General features: G+C 40.5%; 1 protein-coding gene across 1 annotated transcript in view; it reads left to right on the forward strand.

Annotated features, from left to right (window-relative positions):
• Positions 1 to 926: 926 nt before the first annotated feature.
• lrp2b (low density lipoprotein receptor-related protein 2b) overlaps positions 927 to 20,029 on the forward strand; it is a 42,371-nt gene continuing 23,268 nt past the window's right edge. Inside the window, exons 1-37 of the mRNA XM_040135937.1 lie at positions 927 to 993; positions 1,839 to 1,949; positions 2,203 to 2,325; positions 2,506 to 2,622; positions 2,792 to 2,902; positions 3,925 to 4,041; positions 4,349 to 4,465; positions 4,696 to 4,839; positions 5,389 to 5,505; positions 5,678 to 5,806; positions 6,167 to 6,336; positions 6,660 to 6,883; positions 7,117 to 7,323; positions 7,448 to 7,650; positions 7,776 to 7,916; positions 8,330 to 8,539; positions 8,750 to 8,942; positions 9,101 to 9,226; positions 9,360 to 9,490; positions 10,108 to 10,245; positions 10,533 to 10,811; positions 10,917 to 11,156; positions 11,280 to 11,402; positions 11,610 to 11,726; positions 12,055 to 12,432; positions 13,598 to 13,843; positions 14,115 to 14,323; positions 14,419 to 14,603; positions 14,744 to 14,972; positions 15,654 to 15,831; positions 16,305 to 16,433; positions 16,670 to 16,836; positions 17,204 to 17,347; positions 17,565 to 17,674; positions 18,292 to 18,469; positions 18,604 to 18,817; positions 19,664 to 19,900. Coding sequence (XP_039991871.1) covers positions 927 to 993; positions 1,839 to 1,949; positions 2,203 to 2,325; positions 2,506 to 2,622; positions 2,792 to 2,902; positions 3,925 to 4,041; positions 4,349 to 4,465; positions 4,696 to 4,839; positions 5,389 to 5,505; positions 5,678 to 5,806; positions 6,167 to 6,336; positions 6,660 to 6,883; positions 7,117 to 7,323; positions 7,448 to 7,650; positions 7,776 to 7,916; positions 8,330 to 8,539; positions 8,750 to 8,942; positions 9,101 to 9,226; positions 9,360 to 9,490; positions 10,108 to 10,245; positions 10,533 to 10,811; positions 10,917 to 11,156; positions 11,280 to 11,402; positions 11,610 to 11,726; positions 12,055 to 12,432; positions 13,598 to 13,843; positions 14,115 to 14,323; positions 14,419 to 14,603; positions 14,744 to 14,972; positions 15,654 to 15,831; positions 16,305 to 16,433; positions 16,670 to 16,836; positions 17,204 to 17,347; positions 17,565 to 17,674; positions 18,292 to 18,469; positions 18,604 to 18,817; positions 19,664 to 19,900 — 6,259 coding nt within the window. The remainder of the gene's footprint in view (positions 994 to 1,838; positions 1,950 to 2,202; positions 2,326 to 2,505; positions 2,623 to 2,791; positions 2,903 to 3,924; positions 4,042 to 4,348; positions 4,466 to 4,695; positions 4,840 to 5,388; positions 5,506 to 5,677; positions 5,807 to 6,166; positions 6,337 to 6,659; positions 6,884 to 7,116; positions 7,324 to 7,447; positions 7,651 to 7,775; positions 7,917 to 8,329; positions 8,540 to 8,749; positions 8,943 to 9,100; positions 9,227 to 9,359; positions 9,491 to 10,107; positions 10,246 to 10,532; positions 10,812 to 10,916; positions 11,157 to 11,279; positions 11,403 to 11,609; positions 11,727 to 12,054; positions 12,433 to 13,597; positions 13,844 to 14,114; positions 14,324 to 14,418; positions 14,604 to 14,743; positions 14,973 to 15,653; positions 15,832 to 16,304; positions 16,434 to 16,669; positions 16,837 to 17,203; positions 17,348 to 17,564; positions 17,675 to 18,291; positions 18,470 to 18,603; positions 18,818 to 19,663; positions 19,901 to 20,029) is intronic.

A 20,029-nucleotide genomic window follows, 5' to 3' on the forward strand; every position in this document is an offset into this window, starting at 1 on the left:
ACTGAAACCCATCCATTTGTATAAATTAAATTAAGTAATTATAAAGATACCTGTGTGCTTAAGCAAAAATGTCTATGCCACAGTTATATGGAAAAATATAATCAGTGCACTATAAAAGAACTACCTGTACAGTACAACCAATACTGAAGCACTGCTATTGCCCACCAACCCCCTTCCCTGTATCCAATTACAAAGGCACTATCAATAATATTTATTGCAGCGATATTGTATGCGGTTGCATTTCATTGAATAGGTGTCACACATGCCCATAAAATATTTACAATATTTTTGCCATGTGATGCTCTGTATATACCAGTGTTTATACCATGCTTACAAATATAAAAAATTCAGATTTGAATTGTGGTCTTAAAAGTGCTTTATAGAATGTGAAGAACTGATGCAGGGCTTCTGAAATAAGACCCGAAAATAAAAACTCAGCCATAGTAGGTTTTTTTTTTTTTTTTGGTTTTTCAATCAGGTTATCAAGTAAGTAATGCATGTCATTTGTGTCGAAATGTGCTTATATTTTGTTTGTGGATGCATAAATTTAAAAAAAGGCACTATGTAGTCTTTATTACCCCTGGTTTTAACTACAGTGAGTGGTAACTTCCTGTCAGACTGTTACACAGAAATGAGTAGTTACTTTTTTTTTTTTTTGCTGATGTTGACAACATACCATCAGGTAAAAGTTAATCTTAGATGAAGTTTATGTAAAGGAGCAAGCCATAAAAAAGCCGTATTACTCCATGTCACATTATTGGTCTGCTGTTTGCTCCGGGTTATACATCTCAAGCCCAAAGGCACGGTCTTCCTCAGGCTCATTTGGGTAAAAGGAGTCAGGGTGCAGATTTAGCATGAGCGTACACACCTTGTCAAACTAACGCTTGAACAGAAGAGAACTGAGGAGGAAGGCTGAGAATTAAATTATGGCCTTTAAAGGTCTTCATCTTGTGTCTTTTCTTCTGCTGTCCCAAGGAATTCAACTTGCTCTAGGTATGTGTGTACTCTTGATTTCAAAACTAGTAGCCAATCTGTTAAAGCTAACTGGGATGCAAATAATATGAAAAGAATACGAGTACTAGGTAATGATTAGTAATAATTAGTGATGCATCATCACACTGCTATTTTGACCCAAATGTTTAGTTTAAAAGGATTTAATATTTGATCATTGCTGTAATTTTTTACCCCTTTTTTTTGGCAAAGGCTGTAAAAAAAAAGAATTAAATCAATAAAAATCATGCGATCATTGACAATTTTAGCTGTTTTGACTCTGAAACAGATGCACTGACAAGTGATGTTAAAATATTGTCCAGTGAGTATAAAGTAACAGTTTACCTCCTAAACTATGTTGGCATTTTGAAGGAACTCATTAAATAATGTAATGCCATTGTTATTTGGGGGGGGGGGGGGGTCCTCACACCACAATGAAATTTTACAAAATTTTACTGAAAAGTTATGCGCCTATGATACGAAATGCACGCCTGTGCGCTGATTCAGACATTGATAATCTATCTCAAATGTCTTCATCTGGTTCAAAGGCATCCTCCTTCATGGTGAAGAATTAACTACCCTATAAAGGCCAAATCACATGTTTTGAGGTTTTAATGCTACAGCTGCCATAAACATGGTGACTCATTTGTCCAGGAAACAGTAAAACACACTTTATTTTAAGTGATTATCACACATTCACAACTGCAACGTAACCATCGCTGAAAGGACTTTAAACAATGTCAGATGTGCAAATGTCCCTCTTACAAAAGCTTTTACAGGACAGGTCCATTCATACAAAGATGAATGATGGTAGATCTCTCTGCCTCTTTGTGTAATGTTTTCTGCAGGCAGTTGTGGCAGTGGGGAGTTTCAGTGCGCCAGTGGACAATGCATAAACATAGCCTGGAGGTGTGATGGAACTAAAGACTGCACAGATGACTCAGATGAGCTGAACTGTCGTAAGTATTACTAACAGTCACTGGAGACACAGACAGTACCAAGCAAAGCCACTTGAAGAACCCAGTGTTTCCAGTGGGTTTTTATAAATTTGTCACACAGAAACATATCGACTGACTTGGGAAATAAAGTTTTAGCAGCAAAAATGCAACAAAGAGAAGAGTTGTACAGAACTATAAAACCAAACCCAAACCTAGAGCCCTAAGCACTATTTTTTATGTGTAAGGTCTTTAGTTGCTCTGTTCTTTGTGGCAGCGCCTCCATCGTGCACCTCACAGGAATTTAAGTGTGTGACGAGTGGCGAATGCATTTCTTTGGGATTCGTCTGCGATGGGGAGGAAGACTGCAGCGATGGCTCAGACGAACAGAGAACCTGCGGTATGCAGACTGATTGTTTATGTGCTGTTGTACCATTAACAAACATGTAATACAATGTCCCGCGTTCCTTAGCTGGAGTCGGGAATCTGCCCTTTAAGCATTTTGTCACTAGATATTTCCAATTACAAGTCTCCTTCTCCTGCCACATGGCATTTTAAACAAAAACCCACACACGTCCAGGTGGACGGACCTGCAGCCCGGACCAGTTCACATGCCAGGAGGGCCAGTGTATCCCCAGCAAGTACAGATGTGACCACGTGAAGGACTGCGTGGACAACTCTGATGAGAACAATTGCAGTAAGAGTTTTACATCTACTGGGAGCTGAGCATGCTGGACTTTATACTGATGTATATTGTCAAATATTTTTTCGCTCCTATAATGTCTCATCATTGAAGGGTTTTTTTTGTTGTTGTTGTTAATAGGATCCATTTTGTTGGCATTAAAGTAAGTACGTTTTTTTTGCAGACTATCCAAGTTGCGCTGAGAAGACGTGTGCTAACGGGGCCTGTTATAACAACTCTCAGCACTGCAATGGGCTACAGGACTGCAGAGACGGCTCTGATGAATTCAACTGCAGTGAGTAGGCGAGACCCACAGCTAACCTCAGCGTGTCACTGGCAGCGACGGGTCTGGAGATTCGTACACAGTAATAATGCAGATACAATGATCTTCTTGCATAAGAAGATGAGATGGTTCTATGAATGTATGAAGATCAATATGCTAAAATTAAAAAAAATATCTTACCCTGATTTATACATCTCCAGATTCCTAAAAGACTTCTGTTCAATAGCTCAAAAAAAAAAATCTGCTGCAGTCATTTCCCAAGTTTCAGCTATAGACTGTATGTAAAGATCTTATATATAGTAAATACTCTTTGACAGTAGGTACACCAAGCTAAAAATTAATGCAGTCTAATACAACACACCAGCAATAAATCCTACTTTCATGAAGGTTTCAATTTTATTGACAGGTGTTTCCATGGTTTTGTTCACCCCATTCAAATCAATGAACATCAGACGCACCCCTTTGTATAACATAATGCAGTTCAACAGCACCACTAGCCGCAGCCTCCAAAATGATCACACAGTTGAATCTACACCTCTTTAAAACAAATTCAACAAAAACTGAACATAATAGCCCTCATGAAGGGAAGATTTATTGTAGAGCTGCTGCATTAGACTGCATTAGTTGTAGATTAGTGTACCTAATAAACTGAGTGTGCAGGTAGGCTATATATATATATATATGCACACTCAGTTTAATAGGTATATTGCCTTTACATGCATCTCCAAAATTAATCAATTTACTATCAGGTTAATTGATCTAAAGTTATATAAATTTTCCATACATTTACAGACAACTTAAAATTATACTCTATTACTGTAATAATATGTTTGGTCACCATCTTTGTTGGGTTTTTCTTTCTTAATTGGATAAAATGATCCCTTTAACTATGTAGGTCTTGTTCCGTTTCTTTTCATTGTGGTTAACTGTTCTAGTGTCGCTGGTTAGAAGCTGTTTGATTTCCAGCGGGTCTCAATAATAAACAGATTATTGGAGCTCTCGCAAACGCAGTCCTTGTGTTTTTTTTTTTTCAGCGACTCAGCACTGCCCCATCCACCAGTATCAGTGTGCAAATGGCTACTGTATTCTGCATTCCTTTGTATGTGACCACTGGGATGACTGTGGGGACAACAGTGATGAACAAGGCTGTGGTAAGGATGGCACTGACTGAACGGACAAGACTTTTAACAGGGGTGCAATATAGAGAAGGACTGCATTAGTACTAAACCTGGATTTAATACTTTTTCATGTTTAGGTTGCTAAACGGTTTGATACAAGGTTCAGTGGTACACTTTGGGAAAATATTAATGTCTATTCATGTTCTAATCAGGTACAAATGAGAAATTATTGTGACATTAATGTTAGATAGGCCCCTATTTTAGCTGCAGTGTGCATGTATATGACGATGGGTAAGACTTACACCTGAATAAATGGGAGTTCTATCCTTTTATTCGATAGCGTACCAGAGCTGTAGTGGCAATGAGTTCACGTGTTCCAGTGGTCGCTGTGTTCCTCAGCACTGGGTGTGCGACAAGTTCAACGACTGTGGGGACTACAGTGACGAGAAAGGATGTGGTGAGGAAACTCGTTCTTACAGGTGGACTCACATTTTGCGCAGGAGATTCAGTGCAAACATGAAGAGTTATTTTGGAACAGTTATTTTATTTTTTGCACAGTCATGTTGCTATAGCTGGTAAAAATGATTAAAAAACAAAATGCAAAACTCAATTACAGCACTGAAAAAGGAGCATGTGGAAATATTTCTAATTCATAGTATAATCTCAAGTGTTTCTGTTGTTTTTTAGATAGTAACTCTCGAGAATGTTACCCTGGTGAGTGGGGATGCCCGGGCTCGACAGTATGTATACCGGTGGGCAAAGTGTGCGACGGCAAACCTGACTGTCCTGGAGGAACAGATGAGACCAACTCCACAGCACAGCAAACCTGCAGTAAGTCACACGGATGTAAATTTTTCCACATGGGTTGGGGAAATCTGCACGAGTTCCACGCTAAATCACGAAAAACCCGCAGCATTGCTGCAACGTGTGGATATTTATATTTCTCTTTATGCCTACAGTGAAAATAGCCTGAGCAGAAGAAGCAAAGTGAACTGACATAAATGTTGCCTAAGTGAGAGATCTGGTCAAATGTGCGATGCCGTGCACTTGCAGCACTTTCATAGGGCTATAAATGTAGGTGCAAGGGTTTTAGACATTATAGTGAATCATACTCATACATGCTTCTCAGAAGTCAGCTGTTGAGACTGTAACATAATCATAACTTTTTTCCTTCCTTATTACTGATACACGTAGTTTTACATGAAATTTTTTCTGGTAATTTTCAGTTGATGATGGCTATAATGCTGCTCATGACTCTGAAAATGAAGTTCTGGCAGACAGGCTGCCTAGACGATGATGATGATTACAACTAGAATCCTTAAATTATCTATAACCTATAGCCTTGACTATGACTTTGATTTATTTAACTTTTACACACAGGCCTGGATCAGTGCTCCACCTTGAGCTGTGAGTTCCTCTGCCACCCATCTCCTCAAGGTGGTGCTTGCTACTGCCCTGATGGTTTCATTGTAGCCAATGACAGTCGTTCTTGTGCAGGTAAGTGCCATATCTCTTATTTGGGTTTTTTTTTTTGTAAACTTAAAACCTAACTTTGTTTCAGCTTTTAACATAAGTCAGCCCTGAAAAGCTAAAATTAACGACTTCATTAATTATCCCCACTCTAATGCCTAAAACATATAAAATGTTTTTTTTTTTTTTTATTGCCCAGACTATAATGATTGTCAGATCTGGGGCATTTGTGACCAGCTATGTGAAGATCGTCCTGGGATACACCACTGTAGCTGCGCTAGTGGATACTTCTTGGAACAGGGTCATGTGTGCAAAGCCAATGTGTCAGGTACAGAGGGTCATACATCACACGGCAGTTTTATACAATATGCATGTGCTACTACAATCTGTGGGATGTTTGAAAGATCATCATGACATATTTAAACAGACAATACTTAAAAGTGACCATGCACTTGTGTTGCACATAAGGATACAAAAACTTGATAAGAGCTGATATTTGTTTACATAAAATTTACATTTACTAGAAGGTCAATTTTTCTCATGCTTAAGGATGACACAGATGGTTTTTCTGTATGTTTATTTACATATATGTACCATGTATATTTTTTACAATTATATCAAATATGTAAGATAACTATAACTTTTTAAAATAAATTCAACGCTGAGGTCCGGTATTTGTGTTTTCCAGCTGGAATGCCACAGCTCATTTTCACGGACGGGGGTGAAGTGATGATGGCCGATATACACGGGCGCTTTGTCAGAACTTTGGTGCCGTCCCAGGGCAAAGGTTATGCTGTTGGGGTGGCCTACCACTGGCACAGTGAAAAAGTCTTCTGGAGTGATACATATATGAAAAAGGTCAGTCTGGATGGTTGTCTGGTGACACTTCTCCTATACCTTTGTCGTAGCTTCCTTATATGACTGCAAAACACGGGGCACTTGTGTATCTGAACTGCACCACTGTACACTGATCAGACACAACATTAAAACCAGTTAGCGGTTTTAATGTTGTGGCAGGTTTTAATAGGCAGTGCTGCTAAACTACACCAATCACGCACCAATAGGCAGTTTGTGTTTCCTACTGGGAAACTGCTGAAGCACCTGTGGCTTATATGCATATTGCAATAGTTGAGTTAGAAAGGAAAACCCGTTCATACCAAACCCTTTCTTTCTTTTGCCAGGTGTATTCTGCGAGCTATGATGGGGGTAACATTAAGGAGGTGCTGACTGCTGCAGTCCAGAGTGTCCAGAACCTCGCTGTGGACTGGATCAACTTCAAACTCTATGTCTTAGAGGCCACGGTGGAGCGCATTGACATGTGCGACTTCGATGGAGGGAACCGGGTCACGCTTGTAGCTGAAAACCTGAATGCACCCCATGGCCTCGCCCTGGACCCTACGGTGGGGTGGGTTTAAGTGCTTTACTCTTGGAAATCTGCTTCTGAAAGCTGCTGATAATGGCACGCATGTTGCCAACCATATCAACAATCATTACCTGGGTTGACATGTTGACTTGTTGCCATTATCATTTAAGCTCATCAGCTAAAGCCAATTTAGGTTTTACATTCACCTGACCTGGCATCACATAGCTTATATTGTATAGCATCCTTTCAAGTCTGTATTGTGTGTTCGTTTGCAGCTATATGTTCTTCACAGACATGGGCTTTGCCGGTGCGGGGACGAAGCTCGAACGTGCCTTCATGGATGGCAGTAATCGCTTTGAGCTGGTGAAGAGCAGGCTGGGCACTCCAACAGGAATTACCCTTGATATCATCACTCAGAGGGTCTACTGGTCTGACAGCCACTTTGACACTGTTGAGACTGTGACTTACAATGGTTTGGAAAGGTAAAGGTTGCGCCGAAAATGTTTTCAGTCATTGAAAATTTCTCCTAACGCTAAAGAAGCAAACGATGATGCATCTATGATGTCCTCTCTTTGATGACAACTCTGTGGTGTTGCTGTTTCCCAGGAAAATAGTCCTCAATGGTGCAACCCAGGTTCCGCATCCTTTTGGAATTGTTGTGTTTGAAAACCACGTATTCTTCACTGACTGGAGCAAGATGGGTGTGGTGAGAGCCGACCGGTTCAACGGCAGCAACCCAGCACTCCTCTATCGTACCACAAAGACACCGGGCCATGTTGTAGTCTCACACCCTGTCCTGCAACCTGTTGGTAAGGAAGTGCATCTCTAACCGTCCTCCATTTTTATCTTTTTGTTTGCATTATGTTTGCAAAGTAAGACTACACCATGCTGAAAAATGACAGTGTTTTCCTGCCACATCTGTCCTGTCTTACAGTAATGAACCCTTGCGGCAGACACAACGGTGGCTGTCAGCACATTTGTGTCTTGAGTCACCGCTCCGACAATGATGGTCTGGGCTTCCGCTGCAAGTGTCGCCATGGTTACGACCTGCAGCCTGACCGTCGGACCTGCTTTAGTGAGTCTCCTTTGATCAAGGGCAAAATGACCTGATCTTTAGAGTTGGCGTGTTATTTAAATAGTAATATTTTACGTGTTCTGCGGTCAGTTACTCATCTTTTTAATTCAGTCAAACAATGAAATTCACAATATTATTTGCACATTTTTTAAATTGCAATTTTATTTTACGTCATTAAAGATAGGTATTTTAAAGCGCTTGATAATCAAGGTGAAGTTATCCGTACGTATTAAAAAAATTATTGTTGAAATTGTTATTGATTGTAAACTTGCATCACATTTAAGACATAATAGTCACTTTTATAACATATTTTTCCTTTTCAGTCACTTACTAATGACAACCATGCAGGGACTTATGATTAAATTGTTTAGAGATTACCTGCTAGTAACTACTGCCACTCACTCTTTGAACAGAGTTGAAGGACTACTTGTTGTTGGCCACCTCTCTTGCGGTGCGAGGAATCCCACTGAATTTATCCCTCCAGGAGGACATCACCCTGCCCCTCACAGGGCTTGAAACTTCCTTCTCGGGCTCTGCTGTAGAGTTTGACGGCAACAAGGAGGCCATTTTCTACAACGACAGGTCCAAAGGCCTTGTCTATAAGTCAAATCTTAATGGCACCGGTGAGTTTTCCTTACTTTAGTGTAGTGAAGCACCAATATTGAAAAAAATGTATATATATTTTGTAGCGCAAAATGAATTCATAAGTTAATTTGTTACACACAGGATATAATCAAATCATTATCATTTTCAAATCATTTTGTCTTTCAAAGTTCTGTTCATAATCCTTTGTGTCACACCTCACTGTATTGATTTTCTTTATGCATTCTCAGTCCAACAGATTTTGACAGGTTACAGAGTGGGAACAATTGATGCCATGGCTTACGACTGGACCTCCTCTGTTTTGTTTTGGACCACAAGCACCTACAAGTCGGTGGCGGCCCTCAGAGTCACGGACAAATCCAGACGAGACATTGTGACTGGACTGAGAGACCCAAAGGGCATTGCAGTGCATCCTAGTGCCGGGTGAGTGCCCAGATTTATCAGGTTTATATACTAGAGATTGATTGGGACAGCAAGGGAATTACATGTTACAGCATATTAACGGGTTTACAACCTTTGTAATTAAATATCATTTCAATATTTTGTTTCTGTCCTTTGTGTCTTTAATCAAATGTTGACAGCTACTTGTTCTGGTCTGACTGGTACCGTCCAGCGGTCATCATGAGAGGCTTCACTGATGGCAGCAATGCTGTTCCTCTGGTCAACACAACACTGGGATGGCCATATGGGCTCTGTGTGGACTATGTGTAAGCATAGTGATGACCTGCAGCGATATTAATTATTGAGTTCTGTGAACAATTCGAGGGATAAAATATTGTATTTTGTGTGGATTATCCCTTTATATTCACTGGTTAATTGATGGTGAACAACCCTTGACAGGATGGACAGGCTGTACTGGGCGGATTCCCTCTTGGACCAGATTGGCCACATTGGCATTGAAGGCCATGACAGACAGACGTTTACAAATATCGGCCAGATCACTCAACCCTACTCTTTGACAATTTATTCAGGTGGGTTTCTTAGTCTCTCCTCATGACTCCCACTAATTCAAGTACACTTGTATCACACTTGCCCAATATTCAAATTGTATATGATATTATTCAGCTTTATCTGCAGCTTTGACACAATAAAGCCCAAACTTTATTATAAGCCTCTAAAAATACCTTATTCATGTCTTATTTGTGAGAATATTTGCATTCAGATAAAAACAGTGGTGAACAGAGGGTTATTTAAATTAATGTAATGCCATAAAATCATCGTATCGCATTTTAGAACCTTTCCTTTCTGCCATATGGTAATGCCGTGTGTAGTACCTTTGTTCCTCTACTGACTGGTAAAAGTTACCTAATTAAGACAGAGTCAAACCTTTCTTTGGGAAATCAAAATTCTACTGCCATCTGTGTATGTAGTCAACATTTTTCACTTTTAAAATGAGGTGATAGTATTTAGTATACAGTAATGTCCACACGCAACATAATTGGACACTAATGAAATTTAAAAAGCTCTTATTTTTGCTCACAATATAATGAGCCACGTATTTTGCATGTGTTGAAATAACTTTATTACAGCTCATGCTCATGTATTATATTTTGTGATATATTGTGGACCGTCAATTTTTGTCATGTAGACTACCTGTACGTGTCTGATACACGGACCAGAGCGATATTCGAGATGAGGAAGAGGGATGGAGGAGGAAACATTATGATCAGACAAGGAGTCACCGGCATCATGAGTGTTAAGGCCTACACAGCTGACCTTCACAGCAGTAAGTTCACACAGAGGAAGGCACCGGAGTCTGCAAAACGTTTAACACTCGAGTCCTACAGTAATTGATGTAGATTGTATATGTACAGGACCAAGGGGATTTGACTGCTAGTAGGCAGGGAGAAAAGCTACGAAATAGAGCTATAAAAGAGGATAATAATATCCATATTGCATTCTTAAACAGGAATAAACAATGACTGCAGGGCCAGGGCGATTGTTGAGAAGTGAGTCAGCCAGATATGATAATCTATAAACCCACTGACCGCTTCTTCATCATGCTCCTGACAGCGTTCACCAGCCGGTGCAATATGGTGCCCAATGGGCGCTGCAGCCACTTCTGTTTCCCGACTCCCTCCTTCAGTCGAGTGTGTGGCTGTCCGTACGGCATGAAACTTCAGGCCAATCAGAGGGACTGCATCAAGGACGATTCTGTTATCCCCCCTGACAACATCTGTGGCGACTACGCCTTTGAATGTGACGAAGGACGTTGTAGGCCCAACTCCTACCGCTGTGACGGGATTGTTGATTGCATAGATAAGACCGATGAGGCCAACTGCACAGACACAGGTGAATGTATAAAAAAAAAATGCGTGTGTCCGTAGAGTAATGGAAGGAAATCATTGAGCAAACAACTGCATTAATCCAACTGCCTGCCTCATATGTGTTTGCCAGGAGCGACCTGCTCTTCACAAGCGTTCACCTGCAACAACAAGCACTGCATCCTGTCCAGCTGGCGCTGTGATGGCATGGATGACTGTGGTGACGGTTCCGATGAAATGAACTGTCCCACTCGTCTCCCCACCACCTGTGGAGCCAGCTACTTTACCTGCGATAACTACAGGTGTATTTTTAGAACATGGGTGTGTGACGGTGACAATGACTGTGGTGATGGCTCTGATGAACACAACTGCAGTAAGTTTGGGGCTGTCAGTCCATTATCACGTCACTCTTAATGAGACTGTACTTCATGTAACGCTGCACATGCAAATATCATCTACTGGGGAAAAAAAAAACTGCTGTATCTGTGATTGGCAGATTCAACCATCACCACATGCCCCCCTGCCTACTTCCTGTGTCCCGACCACCGCTGTATCCACAACTCCTACATCTGTGATGGAGACCAGGACTGCCTGGATGGATCTGATGAGAAAAACTGTGGTAGGAATCGCTATAACTTTACTGTTTGTTATGTTCTGTTTTATTTATGATGATCGTTTGTGTATGACAGCCCTCCTCCCTATTGAGCCACATAGATTCATCGTTGGGTTCTGAAAATCATGTTTACGATTTTTGCTGTAGCATGGAGGTATGTTTCTTTTTACTTATCTTTTCCCTCTTAATCTTCTTCTTCCTCTTCACTTTAAGAGTTTTCCTGTGCCTCCTATGAGTTTGCCTGTGCCAGCGGGGACCAGTGTGTCCTTTCAAGCTATCAGTGTGATGGAGTGTTTGACTGCAGGGACCATTCTGATGAACGAGACTGTCGTAAGTTGGCAACACTGACTTAAGCTATATATTACAAAATTAATTATGCCAATTTTGTTAATTAGTGATTTAATTATGATTGATTGCACAACTTGAAATTCTGTTAGGGTTAATAATAATGATAATAATAATATATTTTATTTTTCATTTAAAATTTGGTCTTGTCACAAAAAAGTCATTGACGTGAATCAATGAAAATGCAAATAAATACATATCATACCTTTATCTTGATGTTCAGTGTTTCAGCATTCTATTGGTGAGTTACTGAAATTTCTCAGAGAAAGCCACTGCAGTTTCAGTCATTTTTAAATGTCTGTGGCCCTTACAGCCACTCGTGGTCCAGGCCTCTGTCACAACAACGAATTCCAGTGCCAGACCGATGGTTTCTGCATACCAGACGAGTGGGAGTGTGACGGCCATCCAGACTGTGAGGATGGATCCGACGAACACAACTCCTGCCCTCCTACAACCTGCAGACCCAACTACTTCCAGTGTACCAACAAGTTGTGCATCCCGACAGGCTGGTTGTGTGATGGCGACAACGACTGCCGGGACATGAGTGATGAACAGAACTGCCCCACCCCTCCATTTAGTTGTCCAGTTGGACAGTGGCAGTGCCCCACTGACCAGGTGTGCATCGACCTGGACAAGGTGTGCAACGGTCAAAGGGACTGCCCCAATGGAGCAGATGAGTCACCTATCTGCAGTGAGTTTTAGAAATATATCTTCTTCCATTATACTGAGAGGTGTTACTGATATTTATTCTATCCTCATTGGTATAAATTGGGTGGACAAAATAACTGAAACACCTGTCAGTATAATGCAGTACAGTTAAACAATACCATGAACTGCAAAACCGTAAAGTTGAATCAACACCTCCACACATTATAAACTTCATGAAAATAGTGTTTATTGCAGGACTGTGGTATTAGACTGCATTAGTTTTAGCTAGGCTTACCTAATAAACTGGAAACTGAGTTCAGGGGAAGGGCTAGAAGGGTGGCCAGGGGTGACACAGGACCTGAAAAAGGCCCAAGGCCCCTGGACTGGAGCCTCTGTATGAAGTGATTTTTTTACATTTTTTGTTTTTAAGTTCATAAAGAGCAAAACAACCAAAAAGAGATGCAAAAAAAGATGTAAAACAACTAAAAAGAGATACAAAATATCAGTAAGACGTGCAAAACAACCAGAAATAGACATGAAAGGACTACAAAGAGAGGCAAAACACATAGCAAAATGAGATGAAAAAAAACTAAAAAGACTGCCAAAAAGATGCAAAATGACTACAAAGAGATGCAAAATATCTTGCTCCTATGTAGGAGGGGTGAGGGGACTTTTACATTTCTGTGTCCAGGGGCCCCTTGTTTCATAATCTGTCCATGGCTGTAAGGTATTTGAAGTTAAAAATAGCAGCTTTTTATTAATATTCTTTGATATTAGAATATTTAAAGTTGTTAATTTGCAATTCATTTTTTACAATGAATAAATAATGTAACTGTTAATTATGTACAATTCACTGCCAAGAACCAGGGCTTTAAATTTGAGTCTTAACTCAAATATTTTTACACATTGTACAAACGTGCCCCCCTTCTTTGAATCTGTGCCCCAATCTTGCATCTCCATTTAAAAGTTACTAAACCCGCCCCTGATCGAGTGACTCAGCAAAGACCCCAACAAACATAGTGCCTTTAAATGTATAAAAAAAAATGTTATAAAATAGACGAAGAAACGTCATAAGTACAAAACACCAGTGAAATTAACTGACAGACATTGACAGAAATCAAAATCAAAGCAAAAGTCAGCAACGATAAAAGCAGCTCAATGCCTAATAAATACTCACTACTAACTCACTGCGATGTCCTTTCACAAAGACCAAGATGACTGTGTACTGAACAACGGAGGCTGCAGTCATGGTTGTGTCCAAGGACCTTTTGGCGCTCAGTGCACCTGTCCACCAGGATTTCAGCTCAACAACTCCAAGACATGTGAGGACATCAACGAGTGCCTGATCTCCGGTTTCTGCAGCCAGCAGTGCTACAACGAGAGAGGAAGCTTCAGGTGCTACTGCTCTGATGGTTACCTCCTAGAGCCTGATGGACGCACCTGCAAAGCTGCAAGTAAGCAGCAAGCATCACAATACAAATAAATCTGCTATTAAACAATGCTGAATTGTTGTAATATCAAGAGAAAATAGTATTTTCAGTAACATTCTGTTTGTTTATTAATAGATTTTGATAGAATTGCTTGGATCAAAAAAGCCCCAAATGCAGCGTATATAGGAATTTAAAGCAAGTTATAACATAGTAAGAAAGTTATACACTTCATGCAAAAAAGCATAAGATGTTAGATAAAATGTTGGTATGAAATAAGATATTTTTCTGCCTGTAGACCCACTAGCAGCTGTACTTCTGGTTACCAAGCGTAGCCAGATCATCGCCAACCAGATCAACATGAGACCACCCCAGATGCACCCAGTGATCAGCGGTTCAAGCATAGTGACTGTAGACTTTGATCGCGCAACTTCCAGAATCTACTGGGCCGATGCCTCACAGAAGAAGATATGGAGCGCCAACCAGAACGGCACCGACAGACGAGAAGTAAGAGAAATGATCATACAGCATGTAATCAAAACTGTGCAATATTCCCATAATGGTCAGTGTTAAATATGTTCACAGTGTCTCTGTTATTCTAGGTATTCTCTACTGGTCTGATGGTACCAGAGAGTATAGCCGTGGACTGGGTGGGTCGGAACCTTTATTGGACCGACTCTGTCATGGAGAACATTGAGGTGTCCACTCTAGATGGTCGCTTCCGTAAAGTCCTGCTCACTAAGAATGTTACTAGCCCCCGCGGACTGGTTCTCGACCCCCGCAACCAGTGAGACATGACTTTGTTCTTTTTTTTTTTAATTTTGCCATATGTTTAGCTCCATGATTCTTTACAAAATGGCGTCTTTCATCAACTTTGAGCCCCTGAACATCTAGTTTCAAAACATAATAAACTTTCATTCCTCCCAGCACCAACCTGATGTTCTGGACTGACTGGGGTCAGAACCCCAGGATCGAGCGGGCCTACATGGATGGAGCCATGAGGCGAGTCATTGTCAGCACTAAGCTCTACTGGCCCAATGGCCTGGCCCTGGACTACACCACAGGCAGGGTCTACTTTGCCGACGCCTATCTCAAATATATTGACTACTGTGACTATGATGGCAACAACCGCCATCAGGTCATGGCGAGTGACCTGGTAGGTTTAGTTTGGTTCTGTTATTTAAGAAAAAACATAAGGTGACCCATGGGGACAAATCCTTAATCAAAATAAAAAGACTTTAATGAAAGATAAATCAAAGTCACTCACGGATTCTGTTTGCCCATTTTTTTTGGTAAAGGACCTCTGACCTGTTGTCAAAATGATTTTTTTTTACATCAGACAGTATAATGGATGTTTTGAGTCTCTGTTATAATTCATCAGTTAGATTGATGGCTGTGACTGTATGAAGTGCCAAAATTGACAAAAAGCAGTGAAATGTTAGCAGGTGAGTCAGAGTGAATTCATGAGTGAATAATACTATAAACTGAAAAACAGAAACTTAATTTATTTTACTCTTTAAATTATCTTTCACTAGCTTGTTTTGTTTTTCAGGTCTTGTGTTTTCCTATTTTTTTTCTCCTAGCACACAGTTAATCATTTACAGAATCTATTCGCTTTTTTCTTCACACATCCTCTCACATTTCTTCATGATTATCCTAAACATTTGAGACATGGTCCAGACCAGGGATATGACAGCTCAAAGCCTTGGGAGGTCCCGCGTGCGAATGGTCATAAGTGTATGGACATACTGTAAGTCAGGGTGGTGTAGAAAAGGAGCGCTTGCGCTTAGAATATTGTCTAAAAAAATCACCTCTGTGCATGTCCACCTCACACCAGGTTCTCCAGCACCCACATGGTATGACCGTCTTTGAAGACAGCATCTACTGGTCGGAGCGCTACACCAGCAGGGTGATGAGAACGAACAAGTTTCACGGTGGCAACACCACCACTCTGATGAACAATGTCTACCAACCCATGGGCATCGTTATGGACCATCCCATCAAACAACCTGCAGGTAATTTCCAATGAAACAGCGAACCTAGCTTTCATACTTACAGTTAAGTATACTAAATGCTGTGTGTTGATGCAGTGTAGGTAGTATGTTACTGTATGTCTTACCTGTAATCAGTGAGTATAAACTGAGTGCCCTAGAGTTCTTTTGGTATATTCCTGAAACAATGCTCCTAAAGTTTTTCTAACTGCATGTTAATGTCATTAAGGGATACAAACCAACGAACTCTGGTAATTAGCATAAACAGCAGCTGAAAAGAACACTAATCATAATAATAAAATAAATGTAACCAAAAGGAAATAATAAAAAACATAGCAGACAAATCTAGACAAATTAATGAAGTGCACGTAACAACCCCACCACGAGTGCTGCATTAAATGATCATTTTAGTATGGCAAATGGGATAGTATGTTGAAATAGTATGTCAAATGTCATATTAAGTCTGACTGAAGGTGACATTGTGGTTTTGTATTTAGCCATCAACCCATGCAGAGAACACATGTGCAGTCAGCTGTGTCTGCTGTCAGGCCTGAGACCCAGGTACTACACCTGCCAGTGTCAGTCTGGCTGGAAGCTGGATGCTGATAAACGCACCTGTATCAAAGGTAGGTGTTTAACAGCAGCTTTTATTGATTTATTGATTTATTTTACAGTGCTCTCTGCACCAATGTTCACAGGATTTAACCGTATATAAACTATGTGGATGGATATTAATTTTCTAGTTTTGACTGATATTAATTTGGTAGTCTTTCTCTTGAAATGTATACTTCTCCTACAGCCTGGCACCCCTTTGTGTGAGTATTGTGTTCCTCTCATCATGTGCACTCCTATTCTGCTCTAGACAATGCTCCCTTCTTGATGGTGGTGAGAGACTCAGTGATTTTTGGCATTCCTCTGGACCCCGCTGACCCTTCCAACAATGCAATGGCCCCTGTGTCTGGCGTCAGCCAGGGCCGCGACATTGACTTTGATGACCAGGAGGAGTTTGTCTATTGGGTGCAGAACACTGTGAGTGGAGGTCTTAAATTGAACATTGTATACATTTTTTATGATATATTGTGAATTTACTATGATACAAGGATAGATTTTGATTAAGTGTGTTGATCCAGGCAGCTGAGTAAATCATATCCCGTATGTCATACTTCAATAGCAGAGAAGTAGAAGAGAAGACAAAGGTTAAGCTTTGCAGATTGACTTGCTTGACTTGACTACTTCCACAGCATGTAAAGGAAATTTATGGTTAATTACTGATTTGTGCTTGTGCATATTTCCTTTTTATATTTTTATTTATATTTCCTCTATGTATTATTTGAGTATCTACAGTTTCTACAAGGCTTGTTTTGATGCATGATGTCTGATTTTGCTCTAACATCAGGGTTCTATATGGCGAGTGAAAACCAGCGGGACCAACAGGTCTGAGTTTGCTCCAGCTGCTTTCATGGGCTCACCTTCTGGTCTGGCTTTTGATTGGATAAGCCGAATAATGTATTACACCAATCCCACTGTTAAAGCCATAGAGGTAAGCACCCTTTTAGACAAAAATAGAGCCCAACAATGGCAAAACTAGTCAAGGCTAGATAAAATTACAAGAATGTAATTTATTTTATTAAATGTACATGTCATATTTTACCTTTTTCATTTAAATTTTCACTTTACTGTCAGTGTTTTATCACTTAATTTCTCTTTTTGCTTTGACATTGTGCAAGTAAATAAACAAAATCTAACAATTCACTTAGGTTATCCGTGTCGATGGAAGCCAACGCTATAGGAAGACCCTCATCACCTCCACTGGTATACCAGAGGGAGTAGGAGAACCCATTGGAATAGCTCTGGATCCAGCCAGAGGGTAAAGCATCTGTTCACTGAGACAAGAAACCTATGGAGTATTTGTTGTCCAATTTAAATTCAATAGCATGGACTAAATGAAAGGAACAAATCATGAAGTGTCAGTTTCTGTGGGTGAAATGGCCAGACATATTTAGATGCTCATCATTACTTCTGTGTTTCTAATGGCGATGATAAACCAGGACCTCATCTGTTTTTATCGAGCGGATCATAGCCGGCTGACGAAGACAAAGTGGTCTGGATGTTTGAAAGACCATGATGTAACTGGAAATTAAGAAAATTTATTCCCCCAGCAGCAACATATCCATCTCAATCATGTCTCTGATAAACATTACCCACCCAAAACTATAAACAGTAGTAGGTAATACAGTCAAAAATGTCAAATGAATAAACGACTACGGGATTTGTGTGTAACTTAGCATTTTTATCTGGTTGTTGAAAATAATCCTGCAGAACCCATAAAGAGATTTTCTTCTGTGTACTCTCAGTAGATTTATACCCATGGCTAGACTGAAAACCTTTTAAACTTGATCCATCCAGTATCAGGACTGATTCATTTACTCTGTAATATCTGAAACCTCTCCAGTTGTTTCTCACCTTTACACTTTCCCTCCACAGGAAATTGTTTTGGACAGACAAAGGGTCAGACAACGGAGTTCCTCCAAAAGTTGGCAGCGCTGACATGGATGGAGGCAACCTCAGGAACCTTTACACAGGCAACATGGTGAACATAGGATTCATCGCTGCCGACATCTCTGCAAGGAAACTTTACTGGGGTGTGGCAGGCTCAGGGGTGGTATGTACAGTAGGCATGGTCAGAACTGTTGTACTTGTTGTTATGTAACCTCTTGTTGAACTATTTTGCTTGTAGTTTCATCTTCATCATGGTCCTGAATCAACCTCTTTTACCCTCCTTCCTTTTTTGCCCAGATCGAAAGTGGCACCATGGACGGAATAAGCCGGGTGACGGTGGTCAGTGGTCTATCCCATCCGTGGGGGCTGACAATCTACCAGAACCACCTCTACTACACCGACCTGGACTATGAGGTCATTGAGAGGGTGGACAAGGACACCGGTGCCAATATGGTGGTTATGAGGAGTGGCATGTCTGACTTGCATGCTCTCAAAGTGCACGCCAGAGACAGTAGGTGGATCAGCTGGTTTTTATTTTAATCTAAAGGTTTCTGTCCTTGAAATTTTTGGTGTTTTTATCCAGACTGTTTGTTATGCAATACATAATTGTTGCCAGCGAGTAAGAGCTTCGTGCCCAACTCAAGGACTGCACACAGCAGGATCGAGCACCACTTGTATTTCCTCTTTTGAATGTAGCTTTTGTGTTGATAAGGCCTTTTACCATTACAGTCCACATAGTTCTTCCTCAAAAATAGAAGATTATTTACTTTTTAAAAATCAAAATAAGTAACAATCTTCCATTTTTGACGATTGGGAGATTTCTCTCTCTTCTGATTTCACCTGTGTGTGTGTGTATCGTTCATCATTTATAAGAAAAAACAAGTTGATAAGATAATGGTAAATCTGAGAAATTAATACATATAAATCCTATAAGAATTGCAACTGTGCACAATAATGCATAGTAAAAAATCACACATTTTTTGCAACATATATTTTTGCACATGTAGATGCCAAATAAATGGATGGTAATGATAACGATATTAAACTCTCAGGAAGACAAGCTTCTGAGGACCTCAGGGATTGAGATAAAACTATTGTTTGAGCAAATGTCGCCAAAAAGAAAACCAGTTTTGCTCAGTTCAGATAAAGGATAAGGATTTTCTCTTAAATACCATAGAAAATGTAAGTTGCTGATTCTGCACAGCACAAAAATGTCTTGTTAGGAAAATGTCAGAAGACTGCAACCTCTTTTCTTGTTTAAGTGCTGTTCAGTTGTCCACTTGTATTATAGTGATATGGTCTCATATCATTCAGTAATGCTAATTTCCACAACTCTCTTTTCTCTCTCCCACATCAGACTCGGCAGGGACCACTAATGCCTGCAGCTCCAACAATGGGGGCTGTCCACACCTCTGCCTGCCCAAACCAGACAATCAAAAGACCTGTTCCTGCACAACAGGCTTTTACCCCTCTCAAGATGGCTCCCACTGTGATCAGTATGAATCATTCGCCATCGTTTCCTCTCTCACGTACATTCGCGGCTTCCACATAAACAGCTCAGACCACTCCGAGGCTATGGTTCCTGTTGGTGGACGTATGTTGGCTTCATATTGCTCAGCTCTATGTTGTTTGGGGGGGGGGGTTGTCTTTTGGAAGGTTTTTTGCATATTGTACAGCCTTTTCTGTTAATTGCTGACTATAAATACCAAACTGTCAGTTACTA

Source organism: Xiphias gladius, chromosome 9, assembly GCF_016859285.1.
Source record: "Xiphias gladius isolate SHS-SW01 ecotype Sanya breed wild chromosome 9, ASM1685928v1, whole genome shotgun sequence".
NCBI classification, from domain to species: domain Eukaryota; kingdom Metazoa; phylum Chordata; class Actinopteri; order Istiophoriformes; family Xiphiidae; genus Xiphias; species Xiphias gladius.